Source organism: Carcharodon carcharias, chromosome 18 (genome assembly GCF_017639515.1).
Source record: "Carcharodon carcharias isolate sCarCar2 chromosome 18, sCarCar2.pri, whole genome shotgun sequence".
Classification (NCBI taxonomy): domain Eukaryota; kingdom Metazoa; phylum Chordata; class Chondrichthyes; order Lamniformes; family Lamnidae; genus Carcharodon; species Carcharodon carcharias.
Window position 1 is genome coordinate 94,086,992 of NC_054484.1, and position 19,183 is coordinate 94,106,174.

General features: G+C 41.0%; 1 protein-coding gene across 8 annotated transcripts in view; it reads left to right on the plus strand.

Annotated features, from left to right (window-relative positions):
* The window catches only part of lrch1 (leucine-rich repeats and calponin homology (CH) domain containing 1), a 212,337-nt gene that overhangs the window by 137,343 nt on the left and 55,811 nt on the right, over window positions 1-19,183 (plus strand). For all 8 annotated transcript variants that reach the window (XM_041211006.1, XM_041211007.1, XM_041211011.1 and 5 more), the window contains exons 6-10: window positions 2,958-3,088; window positions 6,530-6,617; window positions 13,555-13,660; window positions 16,256-16,365; window positions 18,164-18,231. In XM_041211006.1, coding sequence (XP_041066940.1) covers window positions 2,958-3,088; window positions 6,530-6,617; window positions 13,555-13,660; window positions 16,256-16,365; window positions 18,164-18,231 — 503 coding nt within the window. The remainder of the gene's footprint in view (window positions 1-2,957; window positions 3,089-6,529; window positions 6,618-13,554; window positions 13,661-16,255; window positions 16,366-18,163; window positions 18,232-19,183) is intronic.

Sequence of the window (19,183 nt, forward strand, 5' to 3'; positions counted from 1 at the left end):
TTTTCCAGCATTTTCTGTTTTTCTTTCAGATTTCCATAATGCAGCATATTGCTTTAAACAAAAAAAGTATCACTGGCAAGGCCAGCATTTGTTGCTCATCCCTATTTGCCGCTGAACTAAGTGGTTTGCAGCCATTTCAGAGCCAACAACATTGCTGTGGATCTGGAGCCACATGTAGGCTAGGTCAGACTAGGTAATGATGGCAGATTTCCTTCCCTAACGGGACAACAATTGACAATGGTTATGTGGTTATCAGTAGACTTTTAACTCCAGATTTTTATTGAAATCAAATTCTACCATTTGTCATGGTGGGATTCGAACACAGTTCACCAGACCATTGCTCTGGATCTCTGGATTACTAGCCTAGTGACAATATCACTACGCCACCACCTCCCCCACATATGTCTTGATAAGCGGTTTCCTTTAAGCTGTAATTAGATTATGGGAAATTCCCTTCTCAGAGAAGTATCATTTTGGAGCATAGGGAGAGTGCTTGCTAGAGATTTAAAGCTCTGAAGAAGTCCTGTCCTGCACAGACTCATAGGATCTCTTTTTATTTCATGGAGGTGGTCCCAAAATTCAGAGGGCTTGTTTTCTCAGAAACTTTGCACCTCCCAAGGAACTTTTGGCCCAAGGAGTGCAGAAGTCTGCGTACTGAGAATGCTCCTTCACCTAAGATAACTTTATTTTCTACCCATGTAACTTTGCTATATCCTAAACAAAGAGAGCTTTTGATCTATCCGGCACTCAGCTGGCAACTAGTGATTCTGCTTAATCAGTATTGGGCTAAATGCTGATGCCATAAAAGTCCAGAACCCTCATCCACAACACTCGATTCGAACCAGACCGAGTGCAAGCAATAGCAACGTAGTTTTATAAGCAATTTTATATTACTGTTTGAACATATAACTGTGAGATCAGATTTTCGACACTGTGGAGCTGAAAACAAAGAAGAGGAACCAGGTGAACATGGAGCCCAACATGAGACTGAAGCTCTCCCGCTTGGAAACCGATATCACCTCTTTGGTGCCTCATCAAAAGCAGCTCCCACTCTTCCATTAATTCTAATGAGTTTTTTTGTGATGGCAAGCGAAAACTGCTGGGGTAGGAGCAGTGAGTGGTTCAGAATCTTTTGCCCTGGTTCTTGGACAAAAAAGTTTGAGAACCACTGCGATGGATGCAAGATTATCTGCAAGTTGAAGTTTTTTTGTCTGTGAAGTAAACTTTGGGTAAACCAATTACTAAATGGCATCTGACTAAATGATTTTCAGAATTCATTTAATTTTATGCTGTTTGTTAGCTAGACACAGATCATGGTAAAGGGGTGAGAGCTATTTCTGCTTGAGCTTACTCATGAACCAGTTCAGAAAGAATTATCCGGCATTACTTAAAAGGTAATTAGTGTAATTTCTAAAGCATCGCTATTATAATTTGACAGCTGAATGGAAGGCATTTTGACCTATTGCTCTCCACAGCATCAGTGATTATTTGTGTGTAGAAATTAAACATATGAGAAAGGCTGTTAGACTGCTTTGTAGATAGTTCTGCTGTGCAGCGTGATTCCCTCTCCAGATGTAAAGCTCTGTCTTTACTTGTGCTTTAGTTCTCCATATGATTTTTTAAAAAATGTAACTTTATTATGTCAACTCAGTCTTTCTGATGTTAACCTTTTTTCATTGAGCTGAGGCACAAGGCCAGATGGCAGGATGGAAGAAATCAGATGGCTTCCTAAGACACCAAGTGTGACACCAAGTTATTACAAGGACAAAGTTATAATTGGTTCCCCCTCCCTCTTCCCGCTGCCTCATGAAAAATTGTTTCACAAAGTGGAGCATAGATTCTGTTACGTGAATAGACACAGGGCTGTCTCCTCTGTTACCAAACCAAACTTCTGAAAAATCAAGTTGTGTGTCAACAAATAGAGGATCTTCTGCCCAGCAAAAATTGAGTAACATTGATAATATACTGGACACATCTGTTATAAATAAAGAATGTAACATAATTAGTGGAATTGTATTGACTACTCCTAGCAGCTAATAGGGAGAGATTTCTCCTGATAAGTTAGATTCCTGTTGAACTATACTTGGCCTTATATTTTGTTTTCCCAATGTTTCCTTTTCTTCATTGACAACCGATACTGATACCTGTGACATTTTACCTGGCAGCGTTGCTGCACTGAGTTTTAATAATAAGTTTTTGTAAATTAAACTTAAGACTAAGATTAATCCTGTATATTTCACATTGGTGTTTTGACTATTCTCCCTATATGCTGGATGATGTTGCAGTGCAGGAATACTTGGATAGCATACGCAGTTGACTCCATGAGCTTGTTGAATTTAGCTCTTTATGATGCTCTATTTTACTGGATTTTTAAGACTCCTTCCGCTTACTCCTCTGGAGTAATTAGTGAGCACTGATGTGAAAGGGTCAAGTCTTAGTAGTTGCAAAAATCTGAAGTATTACTTTTATTTTGATGTGGTCCAGGATTGCTGCTACAGTATTCTGAAGGGCAAGTGTTCTATTCAGTTTTGAAGCCTCTGACTGTTAGGTTTTTTTGGTTTTACTGTATAGTTGAATAGCCTGTCTGATGTTATGTGCAAAATACAGAAGTGTGTGTGTAAGGGTGTCGGGGTGGTAAAATACAACTGTTTTTGCTTTCTTGATGATGATTGGCTGATGTAATGCTGGGCAGCGCAGTGTGCTGCTAAAATCATATTCAGTGTATTGCAGCACCATGTCATTCGATAAAATAGCAGCACCTTCATTGTTTCGAGTTCTAGGTCACCATCAAGTTGTCTCTTCCACACTATTGTATTTGAAATATAGAGGAGTAATTTATCTACCACTTTGTGGATTATACCACTCTTTAAAACATGAAGCATTTAGGAGCATCTGATATGATTTTTTTTGGAACAACATTCTACAGATGATAAATAATCTCTCCTTTTTATGTTTAGATCTGCATGAAGGGCCGAGTGCACATATTCAAGTACCTGAACATAGAGGCTTGTAGAATTGACAAGAATGCAGAATCCCTTTACCAGCAACCTATAGAGAAGGTCCGTGTGTCACAGCCTGTTGGAGGGAGGTAAGTTTCAAAAGCATTCTTTGTCATCTTGAGATCTGTGTTTTTATATGTAATCAATAACGAGTCACTGCTTTGCAGAGTCCCAACCTGTCAACTAATGGTTGTATCGCAAGAGACACAAGTTGTTGGTAAAATTAAGCCTCTCACAATTTTGTGAGAGAGTTCAGAAGTCCCACAATTTCTTTGGGGAAACACGTTTTCTCCTTCTGAAAATATGAATAATTGCTTTCAGGTAGGAGGCTTCTTAGAAAATATTTACTTAATTTCTGGAGGCACCACTTTAAATTGAAAATTTGGGGAGCACGTTAAAACTGTTATCACTTGTTAAATCCATGATCTGTTTGGCTGACTGCAGCTCAGTCCCTGTACCTTTACATTGAGTTAGACTCGAAATGAAAACAAGCCTGTAACTGCTATATTGCGTATTCCTGCCTTTTCCTTTTGATTGCTGCTTGGCAAGCCAGGCCAGGATCAGATGGCTGACTCTCTGCTGCTCAGCAGAGAGTAGTTCTGCAAGACCCTGAAGCTGCCGCTGCGCTTTTTATATTGTGCTCATCGTCCAACTGCTTCCTACAAGACAGCACTCATCACTTTTAAGGAAGTAAGTAGCCCACTATTGTTAAATGCACAGCACACACTTACCATACAAACAATCGAAACAGTGCGTGCCATTACTGAATCGTTTTTGCATTTTCCTACACCAACTTTCACACAAAATATGCATAACATGACAGCATATGTTACATTCACATTAAATAAGAGCATATATAATGGAAGGTGTCATGGTAATTTGACTGCACCCCTGTAATTCAAAATGCTAAAATATCAAATATGATTTTCTACCAAAATATTCATCTAATTGGGTGGGCCTGCTATGATATGTAGTTTTTATATCTGAATGGCTTGCCAAATCAATTCAGAAGGCATTAAGAGTACTCTAAGGGTCTAGAGTCAGTTCCCCCAGACTGGATTTGGGGAGCAGTCTCCCTTCCTCAAAGGGCATAACTAAACCAATTGGGTTTTTACAACAAACTATTAACTTTTATGGTCAAAACTTCAGATTTCGGGAGTGCAAATTTGCCACATTGTGGGATCCCTAGTTTATGGCCCAGTGCCCGACTATGAGGCTACTGCTCCCCATGCAACAGTTCATTAAATCTGAGTTCTTTGTCCGTGCAGTAGATTTAAATGCTTGCAGTGTGGAACTTTGGTGCCTCCTTGTGGAAAATGTTGCTGATAATTTTCTTGTATTGAGCTATATTCTGTAAAATAACCTGACACATGGGATTTTCTTGTACAATAAGCAGACTTGAAAATTGGTTGCTTTTATATTCTCTCATTGCCCCAGCTTTCACATCCTGACTTGTGGATTGCTCTTAGCTTTTATATGAGAAAAGGCCATTAGGCCCTTTACTCGCTCTATTTTCTTCTGGGCTTGCCCCCATTTATGCACACTTCCTTTCCTCTTTCACCTCCTGGAAGAAGCAAAACAGAGATACAGAACCAATTCAGCAATCCTTTGTTAAAAATCCCTCCCTGACCCTTCAGCGGGGATCAGGGGGTCCAAAGAGTCATATTTATTACCAAAATCTTAGCTTCCTTCTGCCCTGATTGTGTAGTTTTCAAAAGTGCATCTAATGTTCTTGACAATGTGGTAATATTGCCTTGTTTTGAGATGTCAAAGAATGGGGCTGCAAGGGAGTTTAAAAATAGGTTTTTTAAAATGCCACATATATATTATTGATTGTTGTATTAGTTTCTCCACTGTCCATATGCTTCCAAGAGTTTCTAGATGGACCTATTCGGAACCGCCTTTGGTTCCATGTTCTTGGTTATGTCTGTTAAGTACAGGGGAAAGATATTGAAACTTTCTTGGCTAGGTGGTACTGCTGAGTGGATTTGGGCAACGCCCTCTGATGAGATCAGATTAGAGATTCTGAAGGGGATATTTATGATTTAAACGGGAGTTATATGGGGAGTAAATGGAAAACACGGGGCTGAATTTTCGGCTTGCTCGCCGAGGCGTAAAATGACTCTGGGTGATGTCGGGCATGCGTCCCGACGTCACCATGTGTCATTTAGATTTTCAGTTTTGTTGTGTGCCCGCCGAAATGTCAAAGGCCTGTTAAGGCCATTAATGAACTAATTAAGCCAATTGAGAAAGCTACCTGTCCAACCTAAAGGTTGGTGGGCAGGCAAAGAGCTCAGGCGGCCTTCGCATTTTTTATGGAACCTCATCCACAGGCGGGATGAGGTTTCATGAAGGATTTATAATTTAAATAATTTTTTTCATTATAGTTCATTGACATGTCCCAGCTCATGTGACACTGTCACAAGAGGGGATAGGTCTTAAAAATCTTTGGAACTTAAACTACTAATCTCCCTAAGATTGGCCTCAGCGATTTTGAAGTAGTTTTACTGAAATAGTGAGAGCTATGCAGTGTGGTGTAGTGTAGTGTAGACTTCATGAAGTCTACTTTCTGTCATTTTGGTGACCGATTGGTTTCTCTAGGTTTTCCCAGAAGTTTGCAATAGGGCACATAGGAAATTCTACCTCCTAATGTAATGCTGTTCACAGATGCTGGATATTACAAGACAAACACTTTGTGGCCTAATGCATTAGTGTACAGCTTAGATTGGGTAACGTACTAGTTAGCAGCTCTGGAACAGGTTCCCTGTTGCTAGCACCTCGTTTTATTTTTAGTCAAACTTTTAGCTGCCTCAGTTCCAGCCCCGTTATAAGAACTTTTTTGAGATCCTTGATTCTTTGAAGGCTCCAAGAGTAATGAGTTTGTCTTTACTGGGAATTGGGGACTGACGCACAAATCTGTAACCCAGATCTCTCCTGCACTGATCTGGCAGATTTGCTCAATTACAGTGCAAGTAATTTGAGGATGGGAATGTTACTGATGCTGCAGCTGGTGGTCTTCTCAGGGTATATTTGAATCATATTGTTACAACATAAAAGTATAAGATTGCTGACCAACAGCCATCTAGAAGCTTGCGGTGTGAGGAATGCAAAATAGAATCACCTGCTCTCCAGCGTCATCATCCTTCACCTTGACCCAGATTCTATACAATTAAAAAAAAATAATTGGGTGAAAGAGGCAGAATCGTTCGTAATTGCTAGGAAATCAAAAAGAAAATGAATCGTTCTTCTATAAATGTCAAATGGGTAACCAGCTATTCCCAGAGTTATAAATGCTGTACATTAGTGAAATTAATGTTGGATTCTTACTGAATCTGTGCCAAATAGGATAGTTATGGATAATGCAGTGTCTTCACTGGGAATTGTTAACTCCACGCACTCATTATACTAATTGTCTTCAGAGATTCAAGACTTTGATTTTTTTTTGCAGGAGCACTGGCTTAGACAGTATGATGTGGTGATAGCGATGGGTTCAGTTATTTCATTTTCAGTTTTGTTCCTCTTTTTTTAAGCATTGAAGACATTTATCCTGACAAAAAGCAAGATTTTGACTCTGGAATTGGAAGTGACAATGGTGATAAGCGCCTGTCTGCAACTGAAGTGAGTATTTCTGACATCTTGATATATCCATTTGACAGGCAAAACTGCTAAAATAACAGGATCTCTAACAGTCTCATTGATGGATTAACTGAGTGTCCAAAGCATGAAGACAATTCAGAGAAGGCACAGGCTACCTAGTGTAGTTCACATCTTCATTCCTGTGTTATCAATTTTGCAGATCCGTTTCACTATTAAAAAAACGCACTTTTGACATGAGCGTAGTGTTTATTTTTATAACAGAATCTCATCACTGTACCATCTAAACAATAATAGAATGATTATTTTGATTCTGAAGGCACCTATATTTTTCAGTAGCCACTACATAAGATTGTGTCATTTTTTCCCACATAGGGCAAAAACTCTGGTCTGATATGATACTGCTCTCTCTTGTGCTATTCAGCATTATTGTACTTTTCTGGCTTATCATTGAGATTTAGCCACTCTTCAAGGTATAAATGGAAAGCCGTATAATTTGCTGGACTGTCATGCTTTGCCTTGTCATAGAAGACTCATGTTAATTGATTCAGAGTTTAACTTCCATAAATTGATGCTAGTAATTTTAAACTTATTGTTGTAAAGTATATTGTAAATTCAGGAGCTAACACAGGAACAGAAATCTGATAATTGGCACTTTTCAGATGACTGAAAGCTGTCGGTGATTGGACAAGGTTAATTAGACTACAGTGCATTATCTTAGGAGCAGTGCAAAAAAGTCTTTATAAAAAGAAAAATAGTTGTTTGTTGAGAATACTACCAATTTAAAAACATGTATGATCTGAATCCCAGGATTTTTTTCTTTTTTTGCAGCCAAGTAGTGCAATGTCCAAGCCAGTAATTATTGTAGTGCAATGTCCAAGCCAGTAATTATTAAAATTACATGGATCTACTGTGGTGCTATTTGATTTTATACTTTCCACTACTGCCTGCTTGAATTTAGACCATAAATACAGCAACTAAGATACACAGGAAGTGGTAATACAAATCTAATTGAGCATAAAACTGCTACTGGCTTTTATCTGTTTATTTACTTGGAACATCCTTTATTTATTCACCAATTAAATAAGCCTCTGTGGTCAGGAAGCAGAAAGAGCTTGTCTAAAATATTCCATTTCAAATTTCTGTTTTTTTAGATTGCAAAGGGATGTAAAGCCTCTTATTATTTGGGGGTTAGGGAAGAGAAATTTTAATGTGCAAGCAGAGAACTTTTCCTGTCAAATCCAAAGAAATAATTGCAAAAGCTTAAAATAAAATCTGGGAGAATACATCCATATGAAGCCTGAGGGCATTAAAATGCAAACACAATGTAAGACTGGAGCCTCATACAGGCCCAGACCAAGAAGAGCTGGAAGGTTCCCTTCGCTGAAGGACATCACAGAACCAGTTGAAAAGGAAAAAAAAGACTTGCATTTATTGCTAGCTATGGTATTCTCCTTTGTCAGAAATGTTTAACCCATCACCAATACCTCAGTGCAAGAAGGAGAGGAGTACTAAGCCGCCTTCTCCTTCAGGAGCCCAGTGAGAAACGTGTGGACCCTCCGCTTGGCGTTCTGGTCCAGCCCGGGGGCCTTGAGGGCCTCGTGGCCAGGCCAGAACGCCAGTGGAAATGAATGCCACTGGTCGAAGTCTGACTGCACCCTGTCTTGGCAACTGCAATTACTTGCTAAAAAGTCCTGGAGCTCCCATACAGGGCTGAGGGGAGAATCGATGGGGGGCATCAGGGGATCCACCGCCTCACCCGACAATGCCAAGTCGCCCCCGGTGCTCACTAATGGAAACCCCCTCCTCCTGCAGGTCGTCGCTTCCAGCCCCTCCCTCATATTGAGTATGGGGGCTCCACCTCGATGCTACCCCCAGGATCAAGGGCAGAGGGGTCATCTCTGGTCTCCAATTCCAGTTCTGGGCCGCAGTGTAAAGGCAGCGCGGAACCCTGCTGCGTCCTAGGTGCTGGGGCACTTGGCAAGTCTGGGAAAAACTCCAGACCCTGGGCAGAGGTGACCAGCACTAAAGGTTGGGAGGGAGTGGGGCGGCTTTCCTCACCACCACCGCTTAATGACCCAACGCTTGGGGCCGTAAAAGTACTGCTGCAGTCCCCAGATAGCATCTCGGGGGTGCAAGGTGAATCATGGTGGGGTATCACCACAACCCTCGCCGACCCCCGAAGGCCCCTGCTCAGGGGACTGCAGCAAGGGGTCGGGGATTTGGGCCCCACCCAGAAGGCAGAATGAGGACTTGAGGTGGAGATGCCACCACCTTTTCATCAAGGGAGGAGTCACATTTGACCTCAAAAGTCACGAGGTCCTCCCTCTCCGAGGGGTGGCACCTCTTCCGGGGCTGGGGAGACCTCTGTCTGCAAGGCCTCCGCTGCCTTGTCAGGACGCTCCGCTCTCAGGGGTTTTGCTGGTCAATTCTTTTGAGGATGACCACCAGCTTGGGGTCATGTGTTCCATTGCTGATTTATATTGCCCATCATGACCACCAGATGCCTAAAAGTGTTTTACAGCTTAATTACTTTGAAGTGTAGTTACTATTTTAATGTAGGAAACATGACAACCAAATTGTGCCCAGCAACGACCCACAATCAGCAGTGAGAGAATTATTAAACAGATAGTGATATTGATTAAAGGATAAATAGTGGCCAGGACACCAGGGATAACTCTCCTGCTCTTCTTCGAAATAGTACCATGGGATCTTTTACATCCACCCGAGCAGTCAGATCAGGCTTCGGATTAATATCTCATCCAAAAGTGCAGTAGCCCCTCACTGCACTGGAGTATCAACTTTGATTTTTGTGCTCAAGCCTGGAGTGGGAGTTGAACCTGGAGCCTTGTAACTCAGAGGTGACAGGACAGTGCTATCAACTATGGCACACCTGACATAAGTTGAGTTTTTAAAGACAAGTCCTTAATTTCCTGGCACCAGCCCGCAAATTTGTCAGCTTTGTTGCCATGGTGGGATTTGATCGCCTGCCCATTACTATAACCATTAGGCTACTACATATGTTAAAAGAAAAAGGAAGAACTTGCAGCTAATCACATCCTTAGACTGTTGCAGAGTGATTCACAACCACTGTTGAGAGTATGTCAAACTTCAATTCTTTGTAATTTAGAGAGTGAATTTTTGTGACTTTGTTTTATCCCCTCTGGATTCTGTGAAGTGCAAGAGGATCTGGATGGAATTTTTGCCTTTTAATGCAAAATTATATCAACCATAAAACAGGAACAGAAAAGCTTCTCTTATTGTTATATACATGTGGAACAAAAGTTAGTGACAAAGCAAGAATTAATCGTTCAAAGTAGTAATTTTTTATTTTTTGGTAAAATGTGATTTCCTCTTTCAGTTAACCTGTATATGTTCACATAGCAGTTTGTGTTGGATACAAATTTCCTCTAATATTCAGCAATACAGTTAACAAGACCATGCAGATGGGCAGTATTTCCTATTTGTGTATGTCAATAATACATATGTTTAATCAGCCCCTTTCAGGTAGAACTAAATTGTCACAATCTTGGACTTATGCACATATCCATTATTCTGTATGGAAGGAGAATTCTTCTAATGTGGCATCTTATTGGAAGACTGTTAATTTAGTATTTAAGACCCCAAGTACTGCACCTATTCAAGTACAATAGTTTTTTAATATCTGTTATTTATGTCTCTTAGCATTTAGAGGATCGTCACCACCTCTCCCTGTCATCTTTGTAAGGTAGATAAGTTCAGCTGAGTCATGGATATCTAACCCCCAGAAATGCTATTGTTGCTATTCTCTACACCTTCGGTGCATAAAATAGCTATTGAAGTTAAATTGCTCAAGGTTGGACATAACAGGTGCAATAAGAAATAGTGATTATGTTGCAGGACTGAAAATGCAGAGACATGAGTTCAAATCCAAACAACAGTTGGGAGATTTAAATGCAGTTAATAAATTTAAATATAAAAGTGAGTCTCCATATTGGTGACCATGAAACTATTGGAATATTGTAAAAGCCCATTTGGTTCACTAATGTCTGTTAAGGAAGGAAATCTGTCCTCCTTACTCATTCTGGCCAAATGTGACTCAAGACCCACAGCAGTGTTACTCACAATAAGAGGTGGTGGAAGAATTAATCCAGGCTGGTCTCTTGGTTAAAGCTAGTTTATTTCCAAGACAATTCCTCAGTGCTCATAGCTTCCATACAAAGTATTCCAGCTGTACCTTTTTTATTCTGTTCAGTTAGGATAATTAATGCCCATCACCTGTTTAACTAGCAATTGGTTTTAACAAGGTGGTTGCCATATTAACAAGCAGTGTGGTTAACTCTTAATTGTCCTCTGAAATGGCTTAGCAAGGCACTTGGTTGTATCAAATCCCACAAAGAAATATAATGGTAATAAAACCAGATGGACGAGTCCACAACAACCTAGACACCATCAGGATGAAATACTCCCAGCCCTGTCAACCCTGCGAAGTCCTTCTCACTAACATCTGGGGACTTAGTGCCAAATAGGGAGAGTTGCCCGATGTAATAGTCAAGCAACAACCTAACATAGTCATACTCAGAATCATACCTTTCAACCAACCTCCCAGACTCTTTGATCACCACCCTTAACTATGTCCTGTCCCACTGACTGGACAGACTCACCAAATGCAGTGGCACAGTGGTGTACAGTTGGGAGGTAGTGGCCATGGGAGTTCTCAAAATTGACTCCAGACCCTGCTAACTCTTATAGCTTCAAGTCAAGGAAACCTGCTGCTGATTACCACCTACTTCCCTCCTCACCTCATGAGTCAGTATTCCTCTATGTTGAACATCACTTAGAAGAAGCACTGAGGGTAGCAAGGCACAATATACTCTCTGAAGAAGAGACTAAGTATCCATCACTCGGTAGCACTACTATTGACCAAGCACTTAAGAGCTGAACCTGTGCCAGGTGATGAAAGAACAAGTAGAAAAATCTACCTGACTTTGTCCTCACCAACCTACCTGTTGCAGTTTCCTCTGTCCCTGCTGGTATTGGTAGGTGTGATCACCGCGCAGTCCTTTTGGAGACATGGTCCCATCTTCACACTGAGGACACTCTCCATTGTGTTGTGTGACACTATCACCATGTTAATTGGGACAGATTTAAAACAGATTCATTGCGCTTCCATGAGGCACCGTGGGCCATCAGCAGCAGCAAAATTATATACCCTCAATTACCATCAAGCAAGGGGACCAATCCAAGTTCAATGAGAAGTGCAGAACAGCATGTTGGGGGCATGACCAGGAATACCTAAATATGAGGTGCCAACAAGATGAAGGTACAACACAAGACTACATGCTTGCCAAACAGCAGAAGCAGCGTGCTATAGATAGAGCTAAGCAATCTCACAACCAAGTCATCAGATCAAAACTCTGCAGTCCTGCCAAATCCAGTTGTGAATGGTGGTGAACAATTATACAACTAACTGGAGGAGGAGACTCCACTAATATCCTCATCCTCAGTGATGGTGGAGCCCAGCATGTGAGTGCAAAAGACAAGGCTGAAGCATTTACAATCATCTTCAGCCAACATGCTGAGTGGATGATCCATCTCGGCCTTCTCCGTAGGTCTGCACCATCAAAAAAGCCTGTCTTCAGCCAATTCAGTTCACTCTGAAGAGAGAACCCTCATCACAGGGACTGCAGCAGTTCAAGAAGGCAGCTCACCACCACCCTCTTGAGGGCCATGTGGAATGGGTAATAAATGCTGGCCTTGAGAGAGATGCAGTGGTTTCTGTCGAGGTTCATCCCGAGCAGTTCTGTGACACAGGACTCTGTGCTCTATGGGCTGTTCCCAGGGACACACACCGAGACAAACATCAACTGCAACTGCAGGATCATCAGCTCGGTGAAAGACGCTCTTTGGTCTGCCTGTAACTTGTTGGTCTTCCAGCGCAGAGAGTTGTCCCCGACCGAGTGTTGCAGACTGGCACATTCCAAAGTCCAGGACTACGTGCTGAGGGACGCACTAAAGCTTGGGGCAGCCGTCGCAAAGGCGCAATGGGGAAGGGTCGCTGCCTAAGACCTTTCTGCTACAGTGCACCGAGGGACTGGGAACTGTGTAGAGCCCCTTGGGATGTACAGCTCAAAATGAATGTCTGCCAATGATTGTAATATTCATTGTTTGTACTGTTTCGATCTACAATCAAATCCATAAGATTAAGGGGAAGCTGGATTATCTCATGGGAGAAAAGAATAGAAGGATGTGCTGACAGGCTGAGATGAAATAAGGTGGGAAAAGTCTCATGTCAACCAAAAACACTGGTGGAGACCTGTTAGATTAAATGGCCTGTTTCTGTGCTTTATATTCTGTATAATTCTATGCATCACATTATTTGTTTAGCCTGGTGAGCAGTCCTTAATTATTTAATCCATTTATTTTTTTCACCCTTTTGTAATTAACCTGCATTCAGTTTATGTACTTTTTTCCTCCCCTTTTCTGTTGTTTTTTGTCTTACTTGTCAGTGAATCTATTAAAATCAATGTGCCGTTCATTAGTCCCTTGGCTTAATCAGTCCAGATTGTTTTGAATGTTTTAATCTGCTTTATGTTTGTCACCCTGCCAGGTAACTATTGCATCATCAAAATGTATTAAATCATAACAGGCAGTCTGTTCCTTCTTTTGTATGAATAGAACCAACGTTACTTGCTTAGCATTTCTTGGGCATTTTATTTTCATTGATTTTATATGTAGATTCAATCACATCTCCATATACTCTTGAAGATTAAAACTTGGATGATATAGAAGCAACTAGAATAATTAACAAATTGAGGAAAAGAATTTCAATTTTTATTTTAAAGTTAATGTTCTTTTTCAGAAATCATTGTATATCTCTTGGAGTAGGGGGAAAGTGTACTTTGTGTTGGTAAAGCTTTCTGCTGTGCGATGATGCCTTTATATTTGTTTGTTGCATTTAATGTGAGATTTCCACCTTTAGCCCTCAGATGAAGATACAGGCAGTCTGACCCTTCAGATGGCGCATATTTCAGAAGAAAATCAGCTGAATAAACAAGAGGAATATTTGAATGTTAGATCAATGAAAGGTAAGTGATTTATGATTAACAACATGCCTGTTAGATTACCTAAGATGAAAGTCAGGCAATCTGACTAGTTCTGAGTCATTCACTCAACAAAGTAAATGTGAAATGGGAAAAGGAAGAAACAACTTAAATGTACTCAAAAAGATGATATCCTGAACAAAGTGGAGGAATAAAGAGATCTTGGAGTGCAGATGCATGGATCTGAAATAAAGCATTGGTTGTTCTGTTTTTTATTACAAAGGAGGTGACGGTGAATCTCTATATAAAACATTATGGAGAGGATTTTCCCCCCATTGGGGGTGTTGTGCGGGGGCGGACGCAGACCTGATCGGCACCCCTGATCGGGTCGTCAACGCCATTTTACATTGGTCCACCCAGTGTGACATGCGCCCGGAAACGCTGTGCAGAGCTCCCTGTGCGGGCGGGGGGAGGAATTCCCTGAGTCGGGGGTGCGCGGAAATCTCCCTGAGGCACAGAGGTACCTCAGGGAGATAATGTTTAAGTTTTAAAAATTTTAATAAAGAAAAAAATTTAAGACATGTCCCCTCATGTGACAGTGTCAGGCTGAAAATTCTCCCCTATAGAAAGGTAATTGAAACTTGGGAAAGGTTCAATGTCAGGTTCACTGGGATAATGCTAGAGTGAGCAACATAGCTATGAAGAGAGTGTTGAAAATTTGGACAATATTCACTGGAATACAAGGTTAAGGGAAGATTGAAAGTCTTCAAAGTTACGAATAGGTTTGAGAAAGTAAAGAGTGTAAAACCGTCTCCATGGTTAGTTGCTCTAGACCAAGGAGACATAAATTTAGGATCTTTGCTGCAGAGGGCTAAGATAATATGGAATATGTTACCATACAAGGCTGTTGAAGCAGCTAAACACTTGAAGAAAGACATTGAAGAGTTATAGAAGGAAAATGGAGCCATGCTAAATAACTTCACTGTGGAGCTAGTTTTAGCACAGGCTCCATGGGCTCATCACGCTTAAATATCAAAAAAATCTCTGATTATTTTGGTTTTACCTGAACTATTCAGATCAGATCAGATGCATAAGCTAATTATATTATCTAAGTTTATATGGTGTTCTGGAGGTGCTTATGTTTGAGAGTGTTGGGTGACTGCTGTAGTAATCTTGCTGTCTGTATATAGTCCAGTCCAGCATAGGTTATAACCCGAGCAGGTATTCGTGCTCTAGAGGTAGGTGTGCCTTCATGTGTTGATCCGGTCATGGAGAGAGTGGAAAGTAACTGCAGATCTCTAATAGCTATTGGTAGTAATCACAACAGAGTATTGGGAAATAGGTAAGCTTCACTATAAGTTTGGTATTCATTCTAAAAATTGCAATTAATAAGTCTAAGTAACCACCCCAGGAGTTGCTTCAATCTTGCTAGAGACCGATAACTTTTTAAAAGAAAAGAATCCCCACAACTCCAATGGAAAGAAACTGATTGACAAGATTTCACTTTTTAAGACTTTTACTGTAACAAACAAGCAAAAATCAAAAAGATCAGACATTAATAACGGCAACTGATACATCAAACTAAAGATAAAGCTACATTTCACGTTAACTAACAAATGCAACCAAAATATGTTAATGAAACGCTTTTACTCTGTGCCATATTTTTGGCAGATATGCAGCAATAAAGGAACGGTCTGAAAGTCACTCCCGGCTCTCAAGCAAAGGTTCACCTCTCCGTCCCATGCCAGGTCAAAACTTCCAGTGTCCTTTAACAATCATTCCACTCCGCCTGAGTTGTCCAGATACAGTTATCACCAGCAAGACACACCTCCACAAATTCCCTTTTCTAAATCTTCAAGAGCAGAATCTTCGGGTTAGTGAGCGGGGCCGATGCGTAAAATGATGTACGGTGACATTGGGCGTGTGTCCCAACCTCACCACTCATCATTCAGATATTCAGTTCAGCTGGCGTGCACCGGAGTTGGCTGCGTGCCCGCCGAACTGTCAAAGGCTGATTAAGGCCATTTAAGTTCCAATTGAAATAATTAACTCAGCCGCCCGTCCAAACTTAAGGTTGGCGGGCAGGTGAAGAGCCCAGGTCACCCTCACATTTATCATCAAACCTCATCCACAGGCGGGATGAGGGTTCATGAAGGTTTTAAAACATTAATAGAAATTTTTAATAAAACTCATAGACATGTCCTAGCTCATGTGACACTGTCACATGAGGGGACATGTCCTTAAATTATTTTTTTCCTTTACTTTCGATTTTTATGACTTGAGTTCAGTAAATCCGTGATAAGTTAAAAGGGTTGCATATGGTGTGCTTTTCCAGCAAGTATCTCACTTTCTTCTTGTCACACTTCAAAATGTCAAAATTCTCTGATTTATGATTAGCAGCACCACAGGAAGTCTACTGGTTGCACAAGTTATGACCACTCTACCAGTGATTACATAATGAAAGGATCACTGCTTCAGCATCAAATACTATATTAGGGTGCAAGGGATACTTAGTTTATTGAACCACCTCATAGGTGACTGGTCTGTGATGGTAAATTTTCTTTCAACATGCTATAATTTCTTCATGAAGTGGAATAACTTTATTTTTATATTTTTATTCCTTTAATTCTTTTTCTTCAGTGGAATCTGATCAGGAGTCGAAGGAGCTGCTGCAAAATAATGTAGAAGTAGAAGAGAGGTTGTCCGGCAGGGATGATGTCTTGAGTTCTGAGTTTAGGACTTACATGAAGGCAAGTGACGAATGCAGAGTGCTCCCTGGATCTAACTGTACATGAACATATCATGTAATATATGGCATTTACTAATGCCACTACATTCATCGATTGGGAGCTCTATCTGTTCACAATCCATTGTTCTCCTCCTCGGTCAAGGAGGTACATGCTGCATCAATCCACTCCTTTGGGGAGAATTTGGGGATTGCCACCTTTGGCCAATTATGATCGCATCCTATCAACCACCTGAGAACTTACCATCTTTGAAATTTAAACTATTGAACAAAAAATTCTTTCCGCATTCATGTCCTATTGAATGTTGCAGTCGGATCCCTTTTAGGCATTGTCCAGACATACAAATGCTAAAGATTCAGGTTTGATTGGTTAAACACCAGTTATGAAGGGCACCTAGATTGCAGGTAGAGCATAGGGTTCAGAAATTTGAATGGATATCAGATCTGCTCTGCTTTTTGTAAAATTTGTCTATTTCCGCATTTGTATCTAGTGTTATCAGCTGCAGTACAAGTTAAAATGAGAGAAAGAAACTAATTGAAATCAGCACCATAATCACCTCAATTTTTAATGTAATTTCTGCAGTGTTTTTCATGCAAACTAATGTTATTAAACAGAATAGTTATTCAGAATATGTGGTTCCACAGCTTGATGAGCAGGGAGCAAAAATCACCAAAACTAGCCTTGAAATAATTACAGGTGGAAATTTCAGAACCTCTGTCACAAATTATACTTTGGTTCCTATTGTACTTCTACTAATCTCTTAAATGGCAGCTGTTGAATCTAGTCCTAAATTGATCACCCTCTTGGGAAGCAATAATTTGCATGTCACGTTACTTTCAGCTGCCAACTTAATATTGCTTCCATCAATCAGTCCACGCACAGCTACCTATCTGAGATGTGAAAATAAAGAACATCCTTTACATTATAATCTCTGTTTTATGAAAAGTTTTGGACTTCACAGGAAACTTCAGGAAAGCTGTTGCAAATGCAGCTGAATGGGAATCCACTGTCTGGTTATGGAAGTAAAGCTCAGTAAATGTTTAAACACAAGATTGATCATTTCTCCGTCCTCAGAATCTTGCTTTCTACTAGAAGATGTAATTTCATATGATTGGCCTTAGTTAATTGAATAGAAGCCTTTAAATACCAAAGTATTAAGTGGTGTGCTGTAAAACCCACAATTGTAGATGAGCCTTTAATGTGTTGGTGCTGTCCTTATCTTGTACATCTCCTCTGCACTGGATGGACCACAAGTTCCACGGCCTCCCACAATTTGCAGTGCTGTCACATCGATGCATTCTTTTATGTCTCTTGATTTCTCCTCTCCTACACACATTAAAATATCGCTATCGAAGAAAACAGCCAAAATATCATCTCCCAGATGATCATGTTCCACACAACATAAGTAGCAGCCTAGGTCAATATATGAGTATCCCAGTTAATTAAAGCAATTTCCCTGTGGTATATGCTAAAAGTGGCTCCATAGATGTAAAGAGCACTGCTGTAATGTAATGAGAGGGACAGTGACTCATTTATATTTTATATGTAAATTACTTTGATAATACTAATTTATTCTACCTAGATCTGTTCCAAAAATTTCTGTTTGTAATTAATGTGGAGGGAGTCTTACTCCCACTAATCAGATGTTTTAATTTGTCAGCATTCATAGCCAAGATTAAAGGGTTTTTATGTGCAATTCAAGTTGGTGTTTATAACAGTATAAAATTATCAATCATTGTAGCTGTGCCTCTTAGGGATGCAACTGATTCTTTTTTTAGTAATGCTTATTACTTTTCCACAGGGTCGTGTGACGGAGCCTGAGGAGATGCTACGAATTGAGGAAGATGCAAGCTGGACAGTAGAACAAATGTCAGTAATTTTTATATATTGATCATGTTTATTTAGTGTTTCTGTCCTTCCCCTTATGGCATGAGCTCATGCTACAGTTCAGTGCCATGTGCACCTATATCTAGTACCTCACCCTCATCCTCTATTCAAATAGCTGGTGGTTCTTTTCACCTTAGGGGTCAAAGCACTGCAGCCAAGGTCAGCTCACTCAGTATACAAAAGGGATTTAACCAGGGAATATCCTGGTCGCATGGGTGAGTTGTTTGCTAGGCAGTATTTATTTTGCTTTTTTCTGTCTTATGGGCAGAGTTCCCTAGAGTGACAAACAGGACCAGCCTTCACGCTACTGCATCTTTCTGGAACACTTCCATTTTGCCAGCCATTGAGAAGGACGATATTGTGTTAGCCTTGCCAAGATTAGACCACAGACTTGGGGAGGAATTTATTTCCTGACATGTGGTCTCCTCCTTCTCCTCCTCCTCCTCCAACTCTCTCCACACACACACACACACACACACACACACACACACACACACACACACACACCCCCCCCCCCCCCCCCCCCCCCCCGAGGTGCTGGCCAATCAGAGGCCAGCAACCCTCCATTACTGGCAGCACCATCTGGACTGATGGCCACTGGGTGGGATGGGGATGGGGGGGCGACATGGGGATCAGAGGCAAGAGTAGGGGCCATAGATTGTGGGGCACAGGGGTCAGAGGCAAGGATAATGGGGAGGCTTTTGGCAGCTGTCCCTTCCCCAGTGCCAGGTCCCTAAATCGAGGACATGGGACACTCCTACGAGACCACAGACAAACCCAATAGGGATTGCTGCGTGGCCTTTGGGAGAGCATGAGAGCCCCATCAAATCCATGAGGCACATAAGTTCCAGTGGGCTCAGGGATAATTGTGCCAAGGTGGCTCGTTAATGAACCTAATCGGCATCCTGCTGTCAAGGGTCAGGATCTCTGTTTT